Below are 23,506 nucleotides of genomic sequence, written 5' to 3' on the forward strand. Positions count from 1 at the left end.
AGACTGAGGGTAAAGTTTTCCTTATAACTATTGCCTGAAAGGGCACCTTAAGAAGCATCTTTGCATTGCTCCTTCCCTCTCTTCCAAAGCAACTAACATCTTTCCTCTAATCCTAACCTCGTCTTTCCCAAGGATGTTGTCTTAGGTCAGCAGTTCTTTGCCCTGTCCTGTGTTTCTGCCTTCACATTCTTTATGTGTGTAACATACCCTTAGTGCCATCTCTCATTTTGGATGATGATTCTAAAGCAGAAAGTAGAGAGAGGAAATGTCAGAATCCAGGATAATTGATGAGCATTAGATTAGTGACACAGTTTGGTGAGTTTTGACAAATCTGACCACCGCTTTAATCAAGATGTAGAATATATCCATTGCTCCAAAAAATTCTTTCATGGCTTTTGCAGCCGATCCCCCTCCTCCTCACCCCTAGCACTAGCAACCACTGATATGCTTTCTGTAACTATAGTTTTGTCTTTTCCAGAATTTCATCTAATACACAAAGTCTTTTGTGCCTGACTGTTTTTTCCTAACATAATGCTTTTGAGGTTCATTTTTGTTGTTGCAAGTGTTAGTATCAGTAGTTCATTCCTTTCTAGTGCATAGTTTAGCTGTCGGCCTGAATTTGGATGGTTTATGTTTTGAATGTAAGCCATTTTCTTTGTGTGGTTCTCTCACAATCAGTATTTTCCCCCTTACATTTCCAGCTTCTTTTCCAGCCCTGAACTCTAATCTCTGTCACATTTTGTTGATGAGGCTGTAGTTTTTCCCCGGCTGTTTTGCAGCCATTGCCGTGTGTGGTAGTTGGATACTGTCTCCAAGCTAAGAAGCCAAAAATTCACAATTTATACTTCTTCCATTTGCAATTTTTTGAAATTAAACTCTCTTACTGTTTCCATCTATATTTTGGACACTTTCCAGGATTTGACAGTTTTTAAAATGTGATCTTTATAATTCTTATCTGCTGGGAGTTCACAGGACCACTTCTCTGCCGATAGTGGAAACTGAGCGTCCTCCTGGAAAGCTTTTGGGATTAAATAAGTATCTTTATATGACTGTCTTTGTACACAGAAGTATTTGGTTTAATGTTTTTGACCATATTTTTAAAATGTGGATGTTTAATGTGGATATTGCCTTTTTAAATTTTTACCATAAATGAGGACTGTCTCTCTCATTACTACCTATTACTTCTTTTATTATACCACTATTGCTTTCTTAAACTCCTTCCAAAACAGATTACCTGTTATTCCACAAACTCATGTTGAACTTTCCTATCACTGTGCCTTTGCTTTGATTTCATGTTGTTAGCCACAATTTTTAAAATGTAAATTTTATGTATTTGTGGACATTGTAGATTTTATGTTTTTGTAGAAAGGTAGAATTCATGTCTTTGACCATAATTTCAAGAATGTAAATATTTACACAGATACTGTCACTTTTTTTCCTAAGCATAAATGAAGCCTGCTTCTCATTACTCTCATTTTATTACCTTTTCACTCCCCTATTATTGGTCTCCTTCCAGACTGCATAGTTTTCTATCTCACAAAGCCATGATGAACTTTTCTCCTGTCCCTTTGCTCATGCTGTCCTAGCTTCCTGAAATGCTCTCCCTTATTTGCCCTGGATTTTCAGCCTGTTGAATGTTCTTCTTTTAAAGCACATGTCAAATATGACCATCTTCATTTTTTTTTTTCATATACTTTACCTTTGAATACAGCTATTAATATTTTGTTCTTAATCTCCTCTACTTAATATTAAACATCTTATTTCTATAAGTGTTTTGCATGTTGTGGTTGCATAGTATGTCTTTAATTGGCCATAGTAACTACATTGTCTTAAATTTAAACTTTCTTTGGCCGTGCGCAGTGGCACACGCCTGTAATCCTAGTACTTTGGGAGGCCAAGGTGGGCGGATCACTTGAGGCCAGAAGTTTGAGAACAGCCTGGCCAACAAGGTGAAACCCCATCTCTACTAAAAATCCAAAAAAAATTAGCCAGGTATGGTGGCGCATACCAGTAGTCCCAGCTACTCAGGAGTCTGAGACATGAGAATCACTTAAACTCAGGAGGTGGAGGTTGGAGTGAGCCAAAATTGCACCACTGCACTCCAGCCTGGGCAGACAGAGTGAGACTGTCTCAAAAAAATAAAATAAAATAACCTTCTTGCAAAATATTTAATTTTATAGCCATGTTTTAGTTTTCTTAGGTGGAAAATAAGGTCAATTGTAAAGTCATATATGACTATAGAGAAGTTACACTTCTAATTCATTTATCTTAACCATTATTACATAACAAAAAGAACTTTAAAGCATAATGAATTCTTTTCTTAGCAGTATTTTAATAATGTTTGATATTATGCTACTAGAGTTCCCCCTCTCTATACAATAGGACAAGCACAGAATTTAGACTCATTCACAATCTATTAATATGTTTGTATTTTGGAAAAACTGGAAATAATTTCTACCATTTATGTGCTAGTCTTCATAAGAAATTTGTGTTTGTTCTGAGTTGTTCCTTGTATTATTGAGCTAGCCAAAGAAAACACCCTGAAACCAGTTACTTTACTGCTAATTTATATAGCTCTTCTCCTCAGGATTCTGGAATACAAAATATGTTGTTGCTGTTACGTTTCAAATAGATTGCTGTAAACTTAGGAGATTTCAAACCTTCCTGATAAAGTATTATACATTCGATTTGGTGACTGAAGAAGTTATAAGGAGATATTCTGACAACTGATTTTTAATTCCAATTATGATCACCTGGAGGTGACTTGACACAATTACCATCTCATGTGTATACATTAAACATTGACTTCCTTTGGCTCCAGGAAGTGTCTACCTCTCTTCTCTCTAGAGCCCTAAACATACTTCCCATCCTCAGATTCTGGAACCCCTGGTGCTGCCACTGCTCAGAGAAAATATGTTTCACATATTCCAGATTCAAACTGAAAATATAATTTCACCAAAGAAAGTTTATTGGGTATTGGACTAGTCTTTCCATATCCCTGGGTCAGATAGGCTTTTGTGGGCTTTTCTGGGAACCTAACTCTATTTGTAAGGTTGTTCATGTGGGAAACAGTGATTTAGGTCTGAAACAGCTAATTAAGAAGTGAACTTTTGACAATGAAAATCCAAAAATTAGAGACATCTGACATGACACCAGAGAAAATTGGGTAAGGTAAAGTACCTCTTTGGAAATCTTGAATTGGTCAATAACCATTGAGGCTTCATTGCCTGAGATCAGGATATTATCTGAGAAAAAACCCATTGTCAACCATATTTATTTATTCATTAATCTATTCTGCAAAATATTTGATCTCCACCTATGTGCCAAGGAGTAGTATATGTGCTAGAGGTGGAGCAGTAAATAAAATGATATCCCTGGCCTCAGGGATCTTATATTCTTCTGGGAGAATGTACATAAAGTAAAAATTCTATAAATCATTTCCCTGTTTCATATATGAATTATGTTGTGAGTTGTAATACAAATAAAATTTGCAGCATATTATTCTGCCCTTGTAATACAGCATTATAGGTTTTTGGGCTGAGTAATAATAAGCACTTTGATAGCAATTAGTATGAGCCAGGTTCTGTCCTAAGTGTTTCGTCAGTATGTTAGCTCATTTAATGTTTATAGGAACCCTATAAGATATGATTAATATTATCCTCATTTTATAAAGGAGCAAAGTGGGACACAGAGAGATTAAGTCCAGGGTCATTTAGTGAGTATTAAAGTTAAGATTTGGGCCACCACAGCTTAACCCCAAAGCATCTATGTTTTTAACCATTGTACTCTACTATCTTACCTTTTAAAATTGATGTTGTGACAGATTTTCATATCCTTCATGAAATTTTCTTGGTGGTTATCGCAGTGATCACTTATCTAAAGCATTTTTATTTCTTTAACATTCTAGGTTATTTTGTCATGTTTCATACTAAACAAACTACTTCCTCTGTTTCTGATGCTAAACTAAATAAAATACAAATTGTATCTAGTATCATCCTTTCTATCAATTCATATTTATCTTTAGCATTAGGTTTAGTTTTGTATACCAGAATCCAAAATAAGTTGTTAAAATGTTGTTTTAGATCTGCTTTCTCTAACTTCTAAAAAAGACAGAATTTAGTAGCAAAATTGTTGGGTTTCAGCTTATTTTTCAAAATAAAATTGCCAATAAATAGTAAAAGGAAGAAAAAAGGGAAGTAGAATAAAAGTCCTGAACTCTAAAAGCCAGATCGTTTCTGTAGCATATAGACTTGCAGAATTTTGTCTAAGGGGTTAGTAAATCTGATTTTACTTTACTTATTATGTCTATATGCTTGATATTATTTTTAAATACTGATTTATTGATCTCTCCTCTTTCTTTTTAGTATACTGTGTGGAATTTTGTTCCAAAAAATTTATTTGAACAGTTCAGAAGAGTGGCAAACTTTTATTTTCTTATTATATTTTTGGTTCAGGTAAGCTTTATTACTCAATATTAAGTTTGTAAACATAGTTCCTAAAAATATGTCTTAGAACAAAGAAAAATTATGTTTTGTTAATCATTTGACCATGTGACCATTTTTTCTGCAGTGCTTCTGCATTGTATTTGGTGAATACAAGTCATATCTAGATTTCTAAAAGAAATAGCCCATAAACTTTAAGATCAATTGTATATTGTTTCATCAATAATGTACTGTAGTACTTAGATTAACCATAATCTTAGCTAAGAATGTAGTCTAATGTCTTTCAGATATTCTGCCTCAGAACATAAATATTTAGGCTTTTAATATATAGTGCATGTTTTTGGTACGTTTCTGCCTATGGAATCATCTTTGTACAAAGTAAACTTTTCTTTGGCTTTTAATTTTTTAATTTAAATTTAACTTAAATGTAAGTTATTTAAAAGAATTGTAAGTTTTAAGTATCCCTGTGGGTATAGATTTTTTTTCCAGGAGACAATTTTCTTTGCTTAAATCTGTGTCTATTATAGGCTGTTAGACAGTTTCTTAATTTTCACCCTGTGCTTAAAAAATTATATATATATACACATACACACACACACATATATATATAAAATCAAGAGAACAGCCCATGAAACATGAGTATAAATCATTTTAAAATAGTGATTGCCATTTTCCTTTAAAGAAGTTATTCTTTTCCGATAAAACTTTGCAATTCCAGTGTAGCATTGAATGTATAAAACTCTGAACTCTTCTCTCAGTAGAACCTGGGATTTCAAATGAAAAATTGAAACTTGTCAAATATTCATTTTAATACTTTAGGAAACATTTGCTTTAAAAAAAAAATTGCTCTCCTTCATGAACAGAGAAGGAACTTCTGATTTTCTGCCCATAGACTGTTAGCTTTGTTTTCTTGGAAAAGCAAGAAATGTATACTAACCATATCCATGTAACATCCATACGTTTGTGAAATCACTAGCTAAGATGAATTCAGCTTGTCTGGGGAATAGAACAAATTTAATTGGCCTATCTGGAGTAAAGGAACATCGTTTTCCTAGTTATCTCCCTCTGGCTCTGTTGGATGTAACAAAATCACTTATAGAAAAAAATTCTTTCCATAGTTCCATTCCTAGTTTTCTTTCCCTAGTGTAGATATCATTCTGAATCCAAGGGTAAAAATTGCTGACAGACTTTTCAGCATTTATCAGGATGTACAAAGAAATGTGAAATGAGATCTGAGTAGCTGTAGTTCCACTCCTTGGTGAATATTGAAGAACTTAAGGACTCTCTGTGTTTAAGTTACCGAGTCCAATCTAGCCATGTATGTGGAAAGGCAATAGATTTAAATAATCTTCCAACCGCACGTAATAGCCAACAAAGTGAAGTTGTAAAATTGTCAACTAAAGTATACTCGCTGTGTAATGTGAAATTTTACATGTTAATAGTATGATGTGCACAATATAAAAATATAATATTCTCTATTCTTTTTTATAAATCTAGCTTATGATTGATACACCTACCAGTCCAATTACCAGTGGACTTCCATTATTCTTTGTGATAACAGTAACAGCCATAAAGCAGGTATGAGATACTTTCTCTTTTTATTTTCCTCCAAGTCATTTAGAAATTGCTAAATATTTCCACTCCAAAGAACATTTATTGTTGTGAAAATAATTTCCGTGAGAAAGCAGCAAATGTGTCTGGTATGTAGTAAAATTAAACTGAATTAGCCACTCTGTTATATTTCAGGTACCTGGTGACTCATGGGATGATTAACATCATTAAAATATGTTGTTCCCTTGACAGAGCTAGAAAGCATCCAAAAACAAGTATTGTATATGTAGAAATCAATTTATATATGAAATAGATTTCTTAATTATTATCTTTGTAGAGTTTGGTGATATTTAAAGGAAATACAATTCAAAAAAGATATGTTTATAGAGAGCAGGGTATATACTTCTGGTGTGAACATTTGTGAGTAAAAATTATGTAGTTCAAAAACTAGGGTGTGGTGGCACATACCTGTGGTCCCAGCTACTCGGTGGGCTGAGGCGGGAGGAACGCTTGAGCCCAGGAGGTGGAGGCTGCAGTGAGCCATGATTATGTCACTGCACTCCCACCTGGTTGACAGAGTAACACCCTGTCTCAAAAAAAAAAAAAAAAAGGAATCCAGAAGATGCTTTTGCTGTAAGCCAGAAGATGCTTTGCTGGTCATACAGTTTTCAAAGAGAAAATTTGATCCACAAAGATTTTCTCCTTAACTTAAAACAAAATTTTGAGACTCAGGGTTTTCTCTTTTGCAACATCTATTCCTAACTTTTTCTCATTTAATAAATACACAGAATACTTCCATACATTGTTCAGATTTATGTATCTATTTAATGCTATAGATCAATAGAACAAATTTTGGAAAAATTGTAAAAGTGAAAGTTACCATGTTCCAACCTTTCTTTCTTGTCTTCTCCCCTTTTAGTCTACCTTTTCCCTTTGTACTTCTATCAAAATAGGAAAAGGCTCCATTATCAGTTACTTACACTATAATATGAATGAGGTTGTCAGTTGTTTGCTTGCTTTTAGGTTCTCCCAACTGTATTTACATATTAAGTCTTCTCTCCAGTTGTGTAATGCAAGATATAGTGCTCTAGGAAATAAGTCTTTGCCCTCCGTGATTCTAAAACCCATGAAATAGGAAGGTAAGACCAAATATAGCCGGGCGCGGTGGCTCAAGCCTGTAATCCCAGCACTTTGGGAGGCCGAGGCGGGCGGATCACAAGGTCAGGAGATCGAGACCACAGTGAAACCCCGTCTCTACTAAAAATACAAAAAAAAATTAGCTGGGCGCGGTGGCGGGCGCCTGTAGTCCTAGCTACTCAGGAGGCTGAGACAGGAGAATGGCGTGAACCCAGGAGGCGGAGCTTGCAGTGAGCCGAGATCGCGCCACTGCACTCCAGCCTGGGCAACAGCGTGAGACTCCGTCTCAAAAAAAAAAAAAGACCAAATATAAAAATAATAAACCTGCACGTTATGCACATGTACCCTAGAACTTAGTCTAATAATAATAAAAAATAAATTAAAAAAAAAAATTATGGTTCCGTAGAGTAGTAGTAAAATCCAGGGAGCTGAGGCTAGCTATTTAGAGGAGGAAGGGAACACTTCATTTTCATCTGGATGATCAGAGATGATTTTGTGGAGGAAATATTATTTTTACATAAATTTAAGAATTTATTCATGTTAAGGGTCATACTTCAAATCTGGGTAAAATATCAGACAATAAATTGTGATGTGATAATCATTTGAATATTTAGAAAAAATAGTTGGATTCATACTTCATACCCATATAGCAAAATAAAATACATTTGGATTATTATTGTAACTACAGAAGTAGTAGAAGTAAATACAGATGAAATGTTATCTCATTTTCAATTTGGGAATTAATCAGTTAATCTACTGTTGTAAGCAAGGAAAGAAATCATATAGGAAAAATAAAATATGAGTGTTTAAAAAAAGTCTGAATAATATTAAAAGGAAACTGAAACATTTGTGTTATGTATAACAAAGAGCCTGTGCCCTTAATTTTATTTATTTATTTTTTTTTTTGGAGACAGAGTCTCATTCTGTTGTCCAGGCTGGAGAACAGTAGTGCAATCACAGCTCATTGCAGCCTTGACCTCCCAGGCTCAGGTGATCCTTCCACCTCAGTCAGCTAATTTTTGTATTTTTTTTGTAGAGACGGGGTTTCACCATGTTGCTTGGTCTGGCCTCCAACTTTTGGGCTCAAGCAGTTCTCTCGCTTCAGCTTCGCAAAGTGATGTAATAATAGGCGTGAGTCACCATGCCCAGCTGATCTTAATTTTAAAAGATATTTTACCAAGAGCACATACCTTTCTCTTCAACATAAATAAGTGAAAAGGCATAGATCATCTCCAAGAAAATAAATGCAAATTGCTGACAAATAGATGAAAATATGAATTCTCATGGAGGAAATATTATTAAGATGAGTTTAGGAACATGGGTAAAATGACAGTTGATGAAGAAGATGAGGTAGAAATGAACGACCTGGGCAAAGACCCAAGTGCAAGAAGAGGCAAGACCTATTCTGGGGAATTGTAAGTCGAACTAATGTTTGATCGTATTTAGGAAAGTACTACAAGATAATAGAAGTGTAGTTTGGTTCTAAATTAAGGAAGCCAGAAGATGCTTTGCTGTAAGCATTGAGAATCACTGAAGGGGTTTTGAGCAGGATAGTGAATCAAGACAATGCTTTGGGAAGATTAATCTGGCAGTAATGTGTAGGATGGATTAGAATTTATGAGCTTGTATTAAAAAAAGATAATGTTTGAATTATTGCTCTGCTATTAGTGTCATCTGACTGTAAAGGAAAGTGTGCTTTTGACAGTTTCAGAAAAAATATTTTGACTCTCAATTAAATTTCTCTAAAATGACATACTGCAACTTAAATAAGGCCAACATAATTTAGGTGTCTTAAGAGTACTTTCCCACAAGGTTTCCACCTGAAAACAGTATACCTTCAAAATAGTCTTTCATATTTTGCTTTTTATTTTATAATTTCTTAATATTTTAAAAATAATAGATGCACATTTTTTTAAGGGAAACAGCACAAAATAGCATATAGTAAATCTTAGACTCCTAATCCCCAGTCTTCTAGTTCTCCTACCCAGGGAGCAATTATTTGTAAGTTAGTCCAGATTACCTATACAAAGTGTTCACATAGGCAAGCATATCTTTTCACAAATGGTAACGGAGAACAAAACCTGTTCTGTACCTTATCTCTTTATTCACTTATTACTCTCTCTTAGATATCATTCCATTATCTATACTTGTCCTGTATGTCTTGAGTTCTTGAATTTTTGTAAAATGGCACAAGAAGTCTTTTCCATTTGAAAAACATCACCATTCCTTAATATTTAATCAAAATATTCTTTGTGAAATGCCTGTGTCTGTTTCCTTCCTAATAATGATCCATACAGGCTAACGTATTTTTGTTAAGCACAGTTGACCCTTGAACAGTGCAGGGGTTAGGGGAACCCCTTGTGCAATTGAAGATTCATGTATAACTTTTGACTCTCCCAAAACTTAACTACTGATAGTCTGTTGTTCGTCGGAAGCCTTACCAATATCATAACAGTAGTTTATCACATATTTTGTATGTTATATGTATTATATACTGTATTCTTAAAGTCAACTAGAGAAAAGAACATGTTATTAAGAGGATCATAAAAAAGACAATATATTTACTATTCATGAAGTGGAAATGGATCGTCTTTGAGGTCTTCATCCTTGTCTTCACATTGAGTTGACTGAGGAGGAAGAGGAGAGGTGGGTCTTTCTGTCTCTGGGTGGCAGAGGCACAAGAGTGGAGGAGGTGGATAGGGAGGAAGATAATTTAGGAACACTCAGTATAACTTTTAGTGAAAACAGTCCATGTATGAGTGGACCTGTGCAGTTCAAACCTGTGTTATTCAAGGGTCAACTGTACTTATTATAATTCTGTCAGTCTACTGTTTAAGAAAGTAAAAGAACACAATCTTGGTTCCAAAAATCTGCTCATTTTTTTCTACTTATTGTCTGTAACGCTCTGTGAATTTATGCTTTATGATCAAAATATCATTTATACATAGAAACAATAGAATTTAGTGATTGAGTAAATGTTAGGAAAAGGTTAGGAGTCAAGAATGACTCCCCAGATTTCTGGCAAGAACAGCTTGGTAGATGGTGATGTCATTTGTCAAGATGGGAAACACTGGACATGCAGCACATGTTCAGGACATCATCTGTTTGGTTCTGAATATGTTTAAGACATTTATGAGACAATAAAATTGAGATATATTAATAAAGCAATTAGATATTCAAGTTTGGAGTTCAAAAGAGATATATGGCTGGAGATACACATTTCGGAATTACCAGCATATTTATACTATTTGAAGACACAGGGATAGAAGAAATCTCTTAGTGCGAAAGAGAAATGTGAGAAAAGGATCCATAAAGGTGACATAGAAGGAGCCTCCATAAGGACATTTAGAAGAAATAGGCCAGGCGTGGTGGCTCACGCCTGTAATCCCAGTACTTTGGGAGGCCAAGGCAGGCGGATCACGAGGTCAGGAGATCGAGACCATCCTGGCTAACACAGTGAAACCCTGTCTGTCCTAAAAATACAAAAAATTAGCTGGGCATGGTGGCCGGTGGTTGTAGCCCCAGCTACTCGGGAGGCTGAGGTAGGAGAATAGCATGAACCTGGGACGCGGAGCTTGCAGTGAGCTGAGATCGCACCACTCCACACTCCAGCCTGGGCGACAGAGCGAGACTCCGTCTCAAAAAAAAAAGGAAGAAATAACTAGAGGTCCTTTGAAAGCCAGGAAAATGTATATAACAAAAAAGAACCAAGTGTTTCCAGTAGGAACAAATGTCAAATACCTATGAGCGTATGCAGCCAAATAGCCTAATATGATTCTGGAATGTAGTGTTTTAGGGAAGATTTTTTCTTGTTTGATAAAAGTATCTTCAAATTATACTGAAAAATTATTTTTTACCCTTTGGATATTTACAGGGATATGAAGATTGGTTACGGCATAACTCAGATAATGAAGTAAATGGAGCTCCTGTTTATGTTGTTCGAAGTGGTGGCCTTGTAAAAACTAGATCCAAAAACATTCGGGTATGCATCTGGTAAATGATGGAAATCAGTTTTATCTTGATATCACAGGACATAATTCTAATCTTGATATTACGTTTTAATTAAAAGCCTACTTTCCTATGCTAAAATACTGTGATAGGCTGCTTATTTAGAGCCCAATAAAAGTAAGTCCTTGCCTTTTAAAATTTATAAATTCACTCTTCCCCAAAATTCTTTATAGGTGGGTGATATTGTTCGAATAGCCAAAGATGAAATTTTTCCTGCAGACTTGGTGCTTCTGTCCTCAGATCGACTTGATGGTTCCTGTCACGTTACAACTGCTAGTTTGGATGGAGAAACTAACCTGAAGGTTTGCTTGCATATGTTTGAGTATTGCTCTTGGTGAACAAAATGTCTTTGAATTATAATTATGCTTTCCTTTGGTTAAAGTAGTAAAGTTTGACTAGATTAAGGGGAAGTTTTTAAAATTACTATTTCAAAAATTAAAAGGTTTTAAGAAAGAATTGATGTTATATCTTTATTTCAAGGGTAGCCTCACATGGGTTTAATCCAAGTTAAAAATAAAGTGTTTTTAGGAAAAATACAATCTTTTACTATTTGTGGTACTTTTAAAAGATAAGGGGCAAATTTTTATTTTCTGTTTTCAGAGTGTAATCAAAGGTGAAAATTCACAATTTTTCCTATTAAATTACTTATGATAAAGTAATAGTGACTATGCACACAGACTTAATTTCCTTATGTGCAGATGGCCTCTGTAGACAGAGAGTGATAGCTGCCTTTGCCCCTTGTTTATTTTACATGTTTCTTTCTCTTCTGTTGTCTAGCTGAGTGATCTCAAGTACAGTGTGCCATTACTTTACCTACAAAAGAGATTTGAAATAACTGATATCAAAGGTCCCATTTGGATCTGAAAACTCTACAATTTTATTCATTTTTTTCAGACACATCTGGCAGTTCCAGAAACAGCATTATTACAGACAGTTGCCAATTTGGACACTCTAGTAGCTGTAATAGAATGCCAGCAACCAGAAGCAGACTTATACAGGTATGGTGTGATGTTCAGTATACTTATTTTAAGTCCTACTTACAGACCTCATTTTTAAATAACCATAAACATAAAATGAAATCTTTAGCTAATTGGAGACAATATTTGTGGGGGGGGTTGGTGGGGGATGCAATTAATGGTGAAAAAAAACTAAGAGCAGAAATTGCTAGAATTCTAAGCAAAGGATAATAGTTCAAAGCCAGAGTTTTTATTCACAAGTTTCTTCACATTACCTTCTATTTTGCTTTGAACTGTCATGCTCACTTTGTAGCTATAACAGTAGTTATAGTAGACATAAGATTATTTTCTTAGAAGAAAATAATGATTTTTTTGGTAAGCTCCGTGAAGCCAGGGACTATGTCTTTGTTTTTACTACTATAGAGGATACTACTTTTAAATTAGAGGACACTACTTTTAAATTAGAACCTTATAAAGTTTTCAATATTTTACTTATATGTAGCACATAATGAAGTAAAAAATAATTTTCTATAAATATTATATTTAACAGCTATGAGTTTCTCAAAGACAGAAGCTACTATTCGTCTTATCTATCACAATGAACACAAAATAAAAAATCTGTTTTTCTAGTTTGTTAGATTTTTAAAGATCTTGTTTCTGAAAGGAGAGAAAGGAACAGAGGAACTAACTTCTTTTAACATTACGGTTTGCTAAATACAGTGTTGTATACCTTCAGTGATCATCTTCAGTTGTATACCTTCAGTGATCATCTTCAGTAATCCTGCCAGTTATATGTGGGCTGTGGAATGGAAACAACTTTTTATTACTAAAAAATTAAATAATAAACTAAGTTCATTTTTACTCAATAAATGGTGGTAGACTATAAATTACAACTACTTCGTAAAAATCACCCTCAGCTTCTTGTCATATTATATATCGCCCCCTGTTGGTTGAAATGTTTCAAAAGTCTTTAGCCATTGGCTTTTCCAAACTTCTTAGGTATCTTTTTTTTGGATCCATCTTTATAATGGAGGTTTTCTCTATGTGATGTTATAAAAATTGTATACTTTCATCAAAGTCAAATGCAGTGTAGAATTTGCCAATTAACTAAAAACTTTGGAATCATATGCTTAAAAAGCACTTGATAGACTGACTGTATTTAACTGTGAAGGATGAAGAATTTTAAAATTTCTATATTGCTGCTATATCCTGGTCTGAGGCAATGGCAAATTATTTAAAAATTATTAAAAACCAGAAAATGGACAACTAAGAACTAAGCAAGCATAAGATCAATATGAGATTAAGTGTAACTAATGCTTTGGTATATGGTTTTTACATTATCTTGGAATATGGGGAGAAAGTTTGAAAAAAAATTTTTAAATAAGCAGTTTCTCTTATTGGAAGTATATGTTTTGTTTTAAATATAAGTAAAATGTAATCATTGCAACAGGCTTTTATAATAGAAAGAAAACTCGTAATTATATCACTATTTAAAATCTTTGATTTGCCATTTTTATTCATTCATTCATTTAACAAATTACTGTTTAGCTAAATCTGTGTGCTCATTGTGATAGGTGAATAAGATGAATAGGAATAGTTTCCCTCCTTGAGGAACTCATAGGAGTTAGAGACTATTTATATAAAATTATATCTTTCATTTTATTATGTACTTGTAACACATATATGTGCTATATGTTATATATATATTCATATATATTACATGTGAAATACTGCAAACATTTTAAATGTCCAAGTACGAAAATGCTTAGATAGGTATATATAGAGATATTTAAAATCTTTTTCAAGAATTGAATGATATAGGTACATACTGAAATATAATATTAAATGAAATAAGATACAAAGTTGGGCCTCTCATATGATCCCAGTTATGTAAAAATAATGTGTGTGCAATAGCAAAGACATGGAATCAACCTAAATGCCTGTCAGTGGCAGATTGGATAAGGAAAATGCGGTAAATATACACCATAGGATACTATGTAGGCACAAAAAAGAAAGAGATCACATCTTTTGCAGGAACATGGATAGAGCTGGAGGCCATTATCCTTAGCAAACTAACGTAGGAACAGAAAACCAAATACTGCATGTCCTCACTTATAAGTGGGAGCTAACCGATGAGAACACATGGACACAAGGGAACAACACATACTGGGGCCTACTGGAGGATGGAGGATATGAGGAGGGAGAAGAGCAGAAAAAATAACTGTTGGGTACTAGGCTTAGTACCTGAGTGACAAAATAATCTGTACAACAAACCTCTGTGACACAAGTTTACCTGTATAACAAACCTGCACATGTACCACTGAACCTAAATGTTTAAAAATAAATAAATGTGTGTATATATATACTAAATAGGTAATTAGGTGACAAGATAGAAAAATTGATAGCTACAGAAAGAAAAACCTGGAGGAATTGTAGATGAAAATTTAGTAATATTCTCGTGGTAGGATTTCTGCTGATTTTTAATCATCTTTTTCTTTTCCATATTTTTAAATACTTCTTTATTTTTATTTATTTTTGAAACAGAGTCTCGCTCTGTTGCCCAGGCTGAAGTACAGTGGCACGGTCTCAGCTCACTGCAACCCCCATTTCCTGGGCTCAAGCAATTCTCCTGCCTTAGCCTCCCAAGTAGCTGGGATTATAGGTGTGTGCCACCACACCCTGTTAATTTTTTTGTATTTTTAGTAGAGATGGGGTTTCACCATGTTGGCCAGGCTGTTATCAAACTCCTGACCTCAAATGATCCGCCCACTTTGGTCTCCCAAAGTGCTGGGATTACAGTTGTGAGCCATCCCACCCAGCCTAATATTTCCTTTAAGAATGTGGATTGGTTTTGTGATTTTAAAAAGTATTTTCCATTGTACTGAATGGTATTCTTGACTTTTTTAAAAATATTGCAGGAAGCTTAATTAATGATCATTTTAAATGGCTATGAATAGTCCAAGTGCATGTACTAGATAGAACCTAACCATTCCCCAACCTTTCCATACTTGACTCTTTTCATTGTTTTGCTATTACAAATACTGTATGGTACCTTATTACAAATAAAATTCACCAATTCAAAATCTAGTGGTTGAATAGTTCATTACTTTCTCTTCTTTGATGCAATTTGCTAACTTGTCTTCCAGGACACTCCCGTCTCTTGGTTTACCTCCTACCTCACTATTCCCTCTGTCTCAGTCTCCTTTGCTAGTTTTTCCTCTTGTCCCAGACTTCTTTCTTTTAGAGTGCCCCAGGACTTGCACTGTTTCCTTCCCTACCTATACCTTTCACTATCTACCCTCACTCCCTTGGTGATCTCACCCAACCTCCTGGCTTTAAAGACTAGCTACGTGCTGCTGACTGTTGGATTTATTTCTCTATCCCAGACTTCTTTCCCAAACTTCAGCTGCCTGTTCCACAGTTCCACCTGGATATTTAGTAGAAATCTCAAATTAATAAGCTGAAAACGAAACTGCTAATCTTCCTGAAAGGAAGCTTTTCTACCAGCGGTCTTTCTCATCTCAGTTGATACAGTCCATCCTTCCAATAGCTCAGGCCAGAAACCTTGGAATCAGCCATGACTTCTCACATCTCCTCTCCCTTCACCTTTCTTCACCTCCTTACTCACATCTCACCCCAACCCATCAGAACATTCTGAAGGCTTACCTTCAAAATACATCCAAAATCTGACCATCTTTTCCTAGTTTTGTCTGAACCAGTACCATCTCCTGCCTGGATTACTGCTATTTTATAGTTGGTTCTCACAAAAGCAGTCATAGTGTTCCTTTTTTAATATAAGTCAGATCATGTGACTCTTCTGCTCAAACCCTGTACTGGCTCACTGTGTCACTTAGAGTCAAAGCCCATATCTCTATAACCATCTCTAAGATCTGCCCCCATCCCCCATCCTCGACCTTTCTTCTCTGCCCTGTTTGCTATCCTTCACCCTCTAGCTCATCCTCCACATACACTGACCTCCTTACTTTTCCTTGAACATACCATGTCTACTCCCACCTGGTCACTAGACCTAGCCCTTGTCTGATGCTTGAGTAACACCTTCAAGTCTGCTTAAATCACCTCCTCAGTGAGGCCTACCTTAACTACTTAGTACTGCTCCCTGATCCTTCTTACTCTGTTCTGCTTTTCTGTTTTCACAACACATAATATTTTCTAGTACACTATGTAATTTACTTTTTTATTATGTTCCTTGCTTACCATCTCTCCCACTAGAATGCAAACTGTAGAGCAGGCATCTTTGTGTATTTGTTCACTGATGGATCTCAAGCACCTAGAACAGTATCTGTCATCTTGCAGGCCTTACTGTTTATTTGTTGACAGTTGATAGAGTAAACATTCTTGTATACCCTTTGATTGAATTACGGGTTGAATATCCCTAATCCACAAACTCAAAATCCAAAGTGCTCCAGATTCTTGCCATTTTGAAAACATTTTTTATTCATTACCTCATCATAGCTGGAGTAGAGATAGCAAGAATTCTAAATTTTTTAAAGCTTAAGGACCGATAAGTATTTTAAAATAATTTATAGCAAGAATATTGGACCATTAATATATACAAATGGTTGATTTTTGTTTCATATATAAGAATGGTTCAGGCCGGGTGCAGTGGCTCATGCCTGTAATCCCACCACTTTGGGAGACCGAGGTGGGCAGATCACGAGGTCAGGAGATTGAGACCATCCTGGCTAACATGGTGAAACTCTGTTTCTACTAAAAATACAAAAAATTAGCCGGGCATGGTGGTGGGCGCCTGTAGTCCCAGCTACTCAGGAGACTGAGGCAGGAGAATGGCGTGAACCCGCAAGGCACGGCTTGCAGTGAGCCGAGATCGCGCCACTGCACTCCAGCCTGGGCGACAGAGGGAGACTCCGTCTCAAAAAAAAAAAGAAGAAAAAGAATGGTGCAAAAAACCAGCCATTGATATCATAAGTGATATTATATAATTTTGTAATATGGTGAATTTTTTGGTAGATTCATGGGACGAATGATCATAACCCAACAAATGGAAGAAATTGTAAGGTAAGAATTTTTGTTATCTAATTACCTTTAAGTGGGAACTGTTTGGGGGAGGGACTAGAAGTTCCAAAGGGAGATTATGTAAATAAGCAGCCCATCATGGGAAAGGGTTGATTTTGTTGTTTTTTGTTTGTTTTGTTTTGTTTATATTTAGTGGTTTATTATATCACTTCAGAATCATTCAGTGCAAGCTAGAGTGTTTAGTGGTCAACCCAGCACTGCTTGCTTTTTCTTCTGATTGGTTTATCATATCCTTTATAATAAACCACTAAATGTAAACAAAGCATACAGGTGAAGAGTTGCTCAGGGCCAGGTATTGGGGAAGGGTTGTGGAGCTTCCCTGCTCTTCCTGGGTATGCAACTCTCCAGAAACCTCTGGAAGCCCTCCCAACCCACTTCTCTTGGTTTTTTATGGAAGCTTCATGACATCAGCTTTCTTTACCCCAGTAGGACCCTCTCTGGGGAGGGCCTTAAGACTTACAATTAGAAAGGTGGGGGTAGAGTAGAGTCCTATCTTGGGGTGAAACGGGGGCAGGAGAAGGTCAAAAACCTGCCCCGGAGGCCGAGCACACCCAACATTATAACAAAAGACTGTAACAAGGGCTGTGGGAGTTATGAGCCAGGGACCATGGATGAAAACTAATGTATATATCATAATGTCACAGGCCATCCCCTGGTTTTCAAACACAAATCCCTTACATCAAAAGAATAATATAATTCAGAAGATACTGCCACATTACTAGAATCCCATTCAGTTGTTAATAATTAGTCCAGTCCATCATAGTGGATAAGTATCTCCCAGAGTAAGGTCACTCAGGTTTGCAGGCTTCTTATCAATCTTCTCAGATTCCAAAAGCAGCAATGGTCTCAGCAAATATACAGCTTCACTCTTTCAGGCATCTGGTATTATTGAGCTAAGAGAGAATGTAATCTTTTGCTCTGAGCCTCCTTCAAGGTGTTAATGTAATGTGAGATTTCCCTCAACTTGTAACCCATTTATTCATTCATTTACCCTCATCTGTTATTTCTCCTTTTCTCCATTAATACCCAAACTTTTCCAGGAAAGGGTTAATTTAAAACACTTCACATTTCATCTGCTAGTAATTTGTGGCAGTAGCAAGTGAGGATGAAACAAATCCCATGAAATGATATCAAAATAGTTTAGTAAAATTATTTGTGTTTTTGTATTTCTTTTTCTAATAATACTAAGTAGTAATATTAAAAAGAAACATAGCTGCTTTTATTCACTCCTCATGCATTTAAACCCACGATGCTTAGTAAGTCTAGAATATGAAAAATGTTTTATATAATGTTTAACAAGTATAAATGCTATGCTCTTCTTCACTTCAGAATCATTCAGTGCAAGCTGGAGTGTTTACTGGTCAATCCAGAATGGCTTACTTACTTTTCTGATTTTTTTTTTTCTTGTTTGGTTGTTTCAGATTGTTTTCCCTCAGTATTTGGGTTAATTTCTGGCTCCTAAATGAAAAGCTTTGTGTCAGTTCAAAGATATGCTGATGGGATATGATTACATTGTTACTCATGAGCGTAAACCTAATTTGGAATCAGTCTTGGAATCAGCTCTTGAGTTTCTAATCATATTTGACTTTCTACCTCTTTTCTGGGGACATGTTCAGTTTGTACTGGCTGCATGAAATAAGTCACTAACAGAAAGAGATGAGCATTTTTAAATGAAATCCTCAAGACAAGTCAGCAAAAATACCATACATTCACATTGATTCATATTTTTAATAAGCATTAACATAGGAGCATGTTCAGTAAACTCTGCAGCAAGACCTTTGTATGTGTAGGATCCCTGCTGAATAACTATGACTAGGTTTATTTTGATTTTTTTAGGGAAATAGTGAGAAATGTTTGGATACATAGTCTGAATTGCATTAATATGTGAAGGAAAATAGCAGTTACATTACTTCAGCCCCTAGAATGGTTGAAAAAATGAACGATGTTCTCTACTAAAACAACCTGACCGAACTGATGAGTTATATTTTAATCTGAAGTTGTCATTGTATCCCAATTTTACATGCCAATGTGAGCTAAAAGTATTTCTGTTTATTGTTAGAGGCACCACTGAGTGAAAAAGAACTATTTTATAGCCCCTAAAATAGTTTTCACATTGATTTTGGACTATCCATGGAGTATACTCCGAATATGACTGTATTGGTTCTCCTTGCTTCATTGCAGTTTTTTACAGTGTTTGGGTTTGCAGGTATCTTCATAAATGGTTCAGATTCTATTTGGTTTGTATAGCTGTGTATGGATATTTCAGAAAAGTATAAGGAATAGCAACAAAATAATGGCTTTTTAACTTATCCATAGAAGATTCTTATTTTGCTATCACTAAGAAGATCAATTTCCTTTCTAGTTATTCCTTGTCGTTTTATATCTCCTTTATGGAGAGAAATTCAAACAGCAAGAAGACCTGGGCTTCAAGAAGTATGCAATGCAAGTAGTCAAGTTATACTGTGCAATCTTGCCTAGAAAAAGTACTAACATACCTTGTACATTGTGTTTTATAATTCAGTATAATTTTAATTGTGCAGAACTCATGCATTTATATGCAAATCATACTACAATTTATGTTTACGTTGTGTTCTAATTATTTTCCCTTTCAAAGCTGTTTATTAACTTTGCTTTAAAATTTTAAAATTTCATCTTCTGCCACACATTTTTAAATCACTGCTTACTCTTTGATTTTGCTGAATTTTATGTTTAAAAATTTTGAAACTAGTGGCTTTGTGACTGTATTTACATGCATAATCATTTTTCTGAGCCACTAATCTTAAAGCAGGTTGTTACAGTAACTAACATCAGATTGGCCTAGGCAGCTTTTTTTCTTTTTCTTTTTCTTTTTTTTGTGGAGATGGAATCTCGCTCTCTCGCCAAGGCTGGAGTGCAGTGGCGCAATCTCGGCTCACTGCAACCTCTGCCTCCAGGGTTCAAAAAATTCCCCTGCCTTAGCCTCCTGAGTAACTGGGACTACAGGCGCACGCTGCCACGCCTGGCTAATTTCTTTTGTATTCTAGTAAAGACAGGGTTTCTCCATGTTGCCCAGGCTGGTATCGAACTCCTGAGCTCAGGCAATCCGCCCACCTCAGCCTCCCAAAGTGCTAGCATTACAGGCTTGAGCCACCGTGCCCGGCCCCTAGGAAGCTTTATAGTAGCTGGGATTTCGTTTTTTTATGAAAGCAGTATTATAGCTATAGCTTAAGTACTTTCTGCTGAAGACACCATTTTAGAATCGAATTGAATTTTTAATATATTCAGTGCTTTATGGTTATTTTCTTTTTTTCCTAGACCTCTGGGTCCAGAGAGTCTCCTGCTTCGTGGAGCCAGATTAAAAAACACAAAAGAAATTTTTGGTTTGTACATATTTAAACATTTTAAATGATTGATTTGTGTTAATGCTTTATATGAAGTACTTCTAAAAGTACAATGTTTGTGGTCTTTTGGTTAGATAATTTATTTATTATCATTTATGACAATTTTCTTATAAAGTTTGTATTAAAGTAGTCATGTATTATACTTTTGTTCTGTTGATGATCCCTGTTTTTTAATAGTAGACTAGAACCATGCTCTTACGTTATCTTTATGGATACTTGTGAAACTGAGGGCGGATAATTTATATAACACTTCTAGTAATGGTGAGTGAGAACCAATATAATCTGGCATCATGGTACAGTAAACCACTTCTATAATTTCATTATGATTATTAGATTGGATTAATAACTACAGATTTATTCATTCATATATTCAAATTTCTTACTGATATCTGAATATATAGTAGGTACTATTCGAACATACACTGACTGGATCAAAAGGATGAATAAGTACTGCTCTTGCCTTGGAGATCTAAATTAATATAGTACACTCTGAGTCAACTATAAGCAAATTGTGAAGTTGATGATAACCTTTAGCTGTTAGCTAACTCCTCACATTTCAGGAATGGCCCTTAGTATCTTGGCCTACTGTGTTACCCACTGACTGTCTGCAGCTTGTGAGATCTTCTTTCTCATTTGCTCTTTTTCTGTTACCTGTACTATATCTTACCTCTCAGTGTTAGACTCTCTGATAAAGAAGTCCATATATCGAGAAAAAAAGACCAAGCAGAAAATAGCAAGTGTTGGTGAGGACGTGGAGAAATTGGAACCCTTGTACATTGCTGATGGGAATGTAAAACGTTGCAGCTGCCTTGAAAAATAGTTTTGGCAGTTCTTCAATAAGTTAAACATAGAATTATATGACTCAGTGATCCCACACTACATGTATACCCAAAGTAACTGAAAATGAGTGTTCAAACAAAAACTCGTACAAGAATGTTCATAGCAGCACTAATGATGATAGCCAAAGGTTGGAAACAGCCCAATGTTCATTAGAAAATGAATGAATAAGCAAAATATAGTATATCCATATAATGGAATATTATTCAGCTATAAAGAGGAATGAAGTATTAATGCATGCTACAATATGGATGAACCTTGAAAATATTATGTTAAATGAAAGAAGCCAGACATAAAAGGCCACATGTTGTGTGATTCCATTTATTTGAAATACCCAGAATAGGCAAATTCATAGAGACTGAAAACAGATTAGTGGTTTCCAGGGGCTGGGGAGCAGAGGAGAATGGGGAATGTTTGCTTAATGGGTACAGGGTTTTCTTTGGGGGTGATGAAAATATTCTCAAAATTATAAATGTACTAAGTGCCACTGAATTATACACTTTAAACTGGTAAATATGTATATTTTTCCACAATTAAAAAGAAATCCATAAGAATGTTCTAATAGCAGAAACTAGAGTAAACCTTCAGGGCTTTTAGATCCTCTAATATAACACTGTACTTTAAAACTTTTTTTTTTTTTTTTTTTTTTGAGACAAGGTCTTACTCTGTTGCCCAGGCTGGAGTATAGTTACACGGTGTCGGCTCATTGCAACCTCTGCCTCCCAGGTTCAAGCGATCCTCCTGCCTCAGCTTCTCAAGTAGCTGAGATACAGGCGTGTGCCACCATGCCCGGCTGATTTTTGTATTTTTAGTAGACCATGTTGGCCAGGTTGGTCTTGAACTCCTGACCTCAAGTGATCCTCCCGCCATGGCCTCCCAAAGTGGTGGGATTACAGGCATGAGCCACTGCACCCGGCCTGAACCATTCTTATATATGAAACAAAAATCAACCATTTGTATATATTAATGGTCCAATATTCTTGCTATAAATTATTTTAAAATACTTATCGGTCCTTAAGCTTTAAAAAATTTAGAATTCTTGCTATCTCTACTCCAGCTATGATGAGGTAATGAATAAAAAATGTTTTCAAAATGGCAAGAATCTGGAGCACTTTGGATTTTGAGTTTGTGGATTAGGGATATTCAACCCGTAATTCAATCAAAGGGTATACAAGAATGTTTACTCTATCAACTGTCAACAAATAAACAGTAAGGCCTGCAAGATGACAGATACTGTTCTAGGTGCTTGAGATCCATCAGTGAACAAATACACAAAGATGCCTGCTCTACAGTTTGCATTCTAGTGGGAGAGATGGTAAGCAAGGAACATAATAAAAAAGTAAATTACATAGTGTACTAGAAAATATTATGTGTTGTGAAAACAGAAAAGCAGAACAGAGTAAGAAGGATCAGGGAGCAGTACTAAGTAGTTAAGGTAGGCCTCACTGAGGAGGTGATTTAAGCAGACTTGAAGGTATTACTCAAGCATCAGACAAGGGCTAGGTCTAGTGACCAGGTGGGAGTAGACATGGTATGTTCAAGGAAAAGTAAGGAGGTCAGTGTATGTGGAGGATGAGCTAGAGGGTGAAGGATAGCAAACAGGGCAGAGAAGAAAGGTCGAGGATGGGGGATGGGGGCAGATCTTAGAGATGGTTATAGAGATATGGGCTTTGACTCTAAGTGACACAGTGAGCCAGTACAGGGTTTGAGCAGAAGAGTCACATGATCTGACTTATATTAAAAAAGGAACACTATGACTGCTTTTGTGAGAACCAACTATAAAATAGCAGTAATCCAGGCAGGAGATGGTACTGGTTCAGACAAAACTAGGAAAAGATGGTCAGATTTTGGATGTATTTTGAAGGTAAGCCTTCAGAATGTTCTGATGGGTTGGGGTGAGATGTGAGTAAGGAGGTGAAGAAAGGTGAAGGGAGAGGAGATGTGAGAAGTCATGGCTGATTCCAAGGTTTCTGGCCTGAGCTATTGGAAGGATGGACTGTATCAACTGAGATGAGAAAGACCGCTGGTAGAAAAGCTTCCTTTCAGGAAGATTAGCAGTTTCGTTTTCAGCTTATTAATTTGAGATTTCTACTAAATATCCAGGTGGAACTGTGGAACAGGCAGCTGAAGTTTGGGAAAG

The 23,506-nt window shown here is 35.7% G+C and overlaps 1 protein-coding gene across 8 annotated transcripts in view; it reads left to right on the top strand.

The window, feature by feature from the left end:
- ATP11B (ATPase phospholipid transporting 11B (putative)) overlaps positions 1 to 23,506 on the top strand; it is a 137,390-nt gene that overhangs the window by 33,748 nt on the left and 80,136 nt on the right. For all 8 annotated transcript variants that reach the window (XR_013413672.1, XM_015131514.3, XM_015131513.3 and 5 more), the window contains 7 exons: positions 4,365 to 4,454; positions 5,940 to 6,020; positions 11,005 to 11,112; positions 11,312 to 11,440; positions 12,033 to 12,136; positions 17,084 to 17,131; positions 20,444 to 20,508. Coding sequence is in view for 7 of the 8 variants with exons in the window: in XM_015131514.3 (XP_014987000.3) it covers positions 4,365 to 4,454; positions 5,940 to 6,020; positions 11,005 to 11,112; positions 11,312 to 11,440; positions 12,033 to 12,136; positions 17,084 to 17,131; positions 20,444 to 20,508 (625 nt within the window). In the remaining variant the exon portion in view is untranslated. The remainder of the gene's footprint in view (positions 1 to 4,364; positions 4,455 to 5,939; positions 6,021 to 11,004; positions 11,113 to 11,311; positions 11,441 to 12,032; positions 12,137 to 17,083; positions 17,132 to 20,443; positions 20,509 to 23,506) is intronic.

The sequence above is a fragment of the Macaca mulatta genome, chromosome 2 (genome assembly GCF_049350105.2).
Source record: "Macaca mulatta isolate MMU2019108-1 chromosome 2, T2T-MMU8v2.0, whole genome shotgun sequence".
NCBI classification, from domain to species: domain Eukaryota; kingdom Metazoa; phylum Chordata; class Mammalia; order Primates; family Cercopithecidae; genus Macaca; species Macaca mulatta.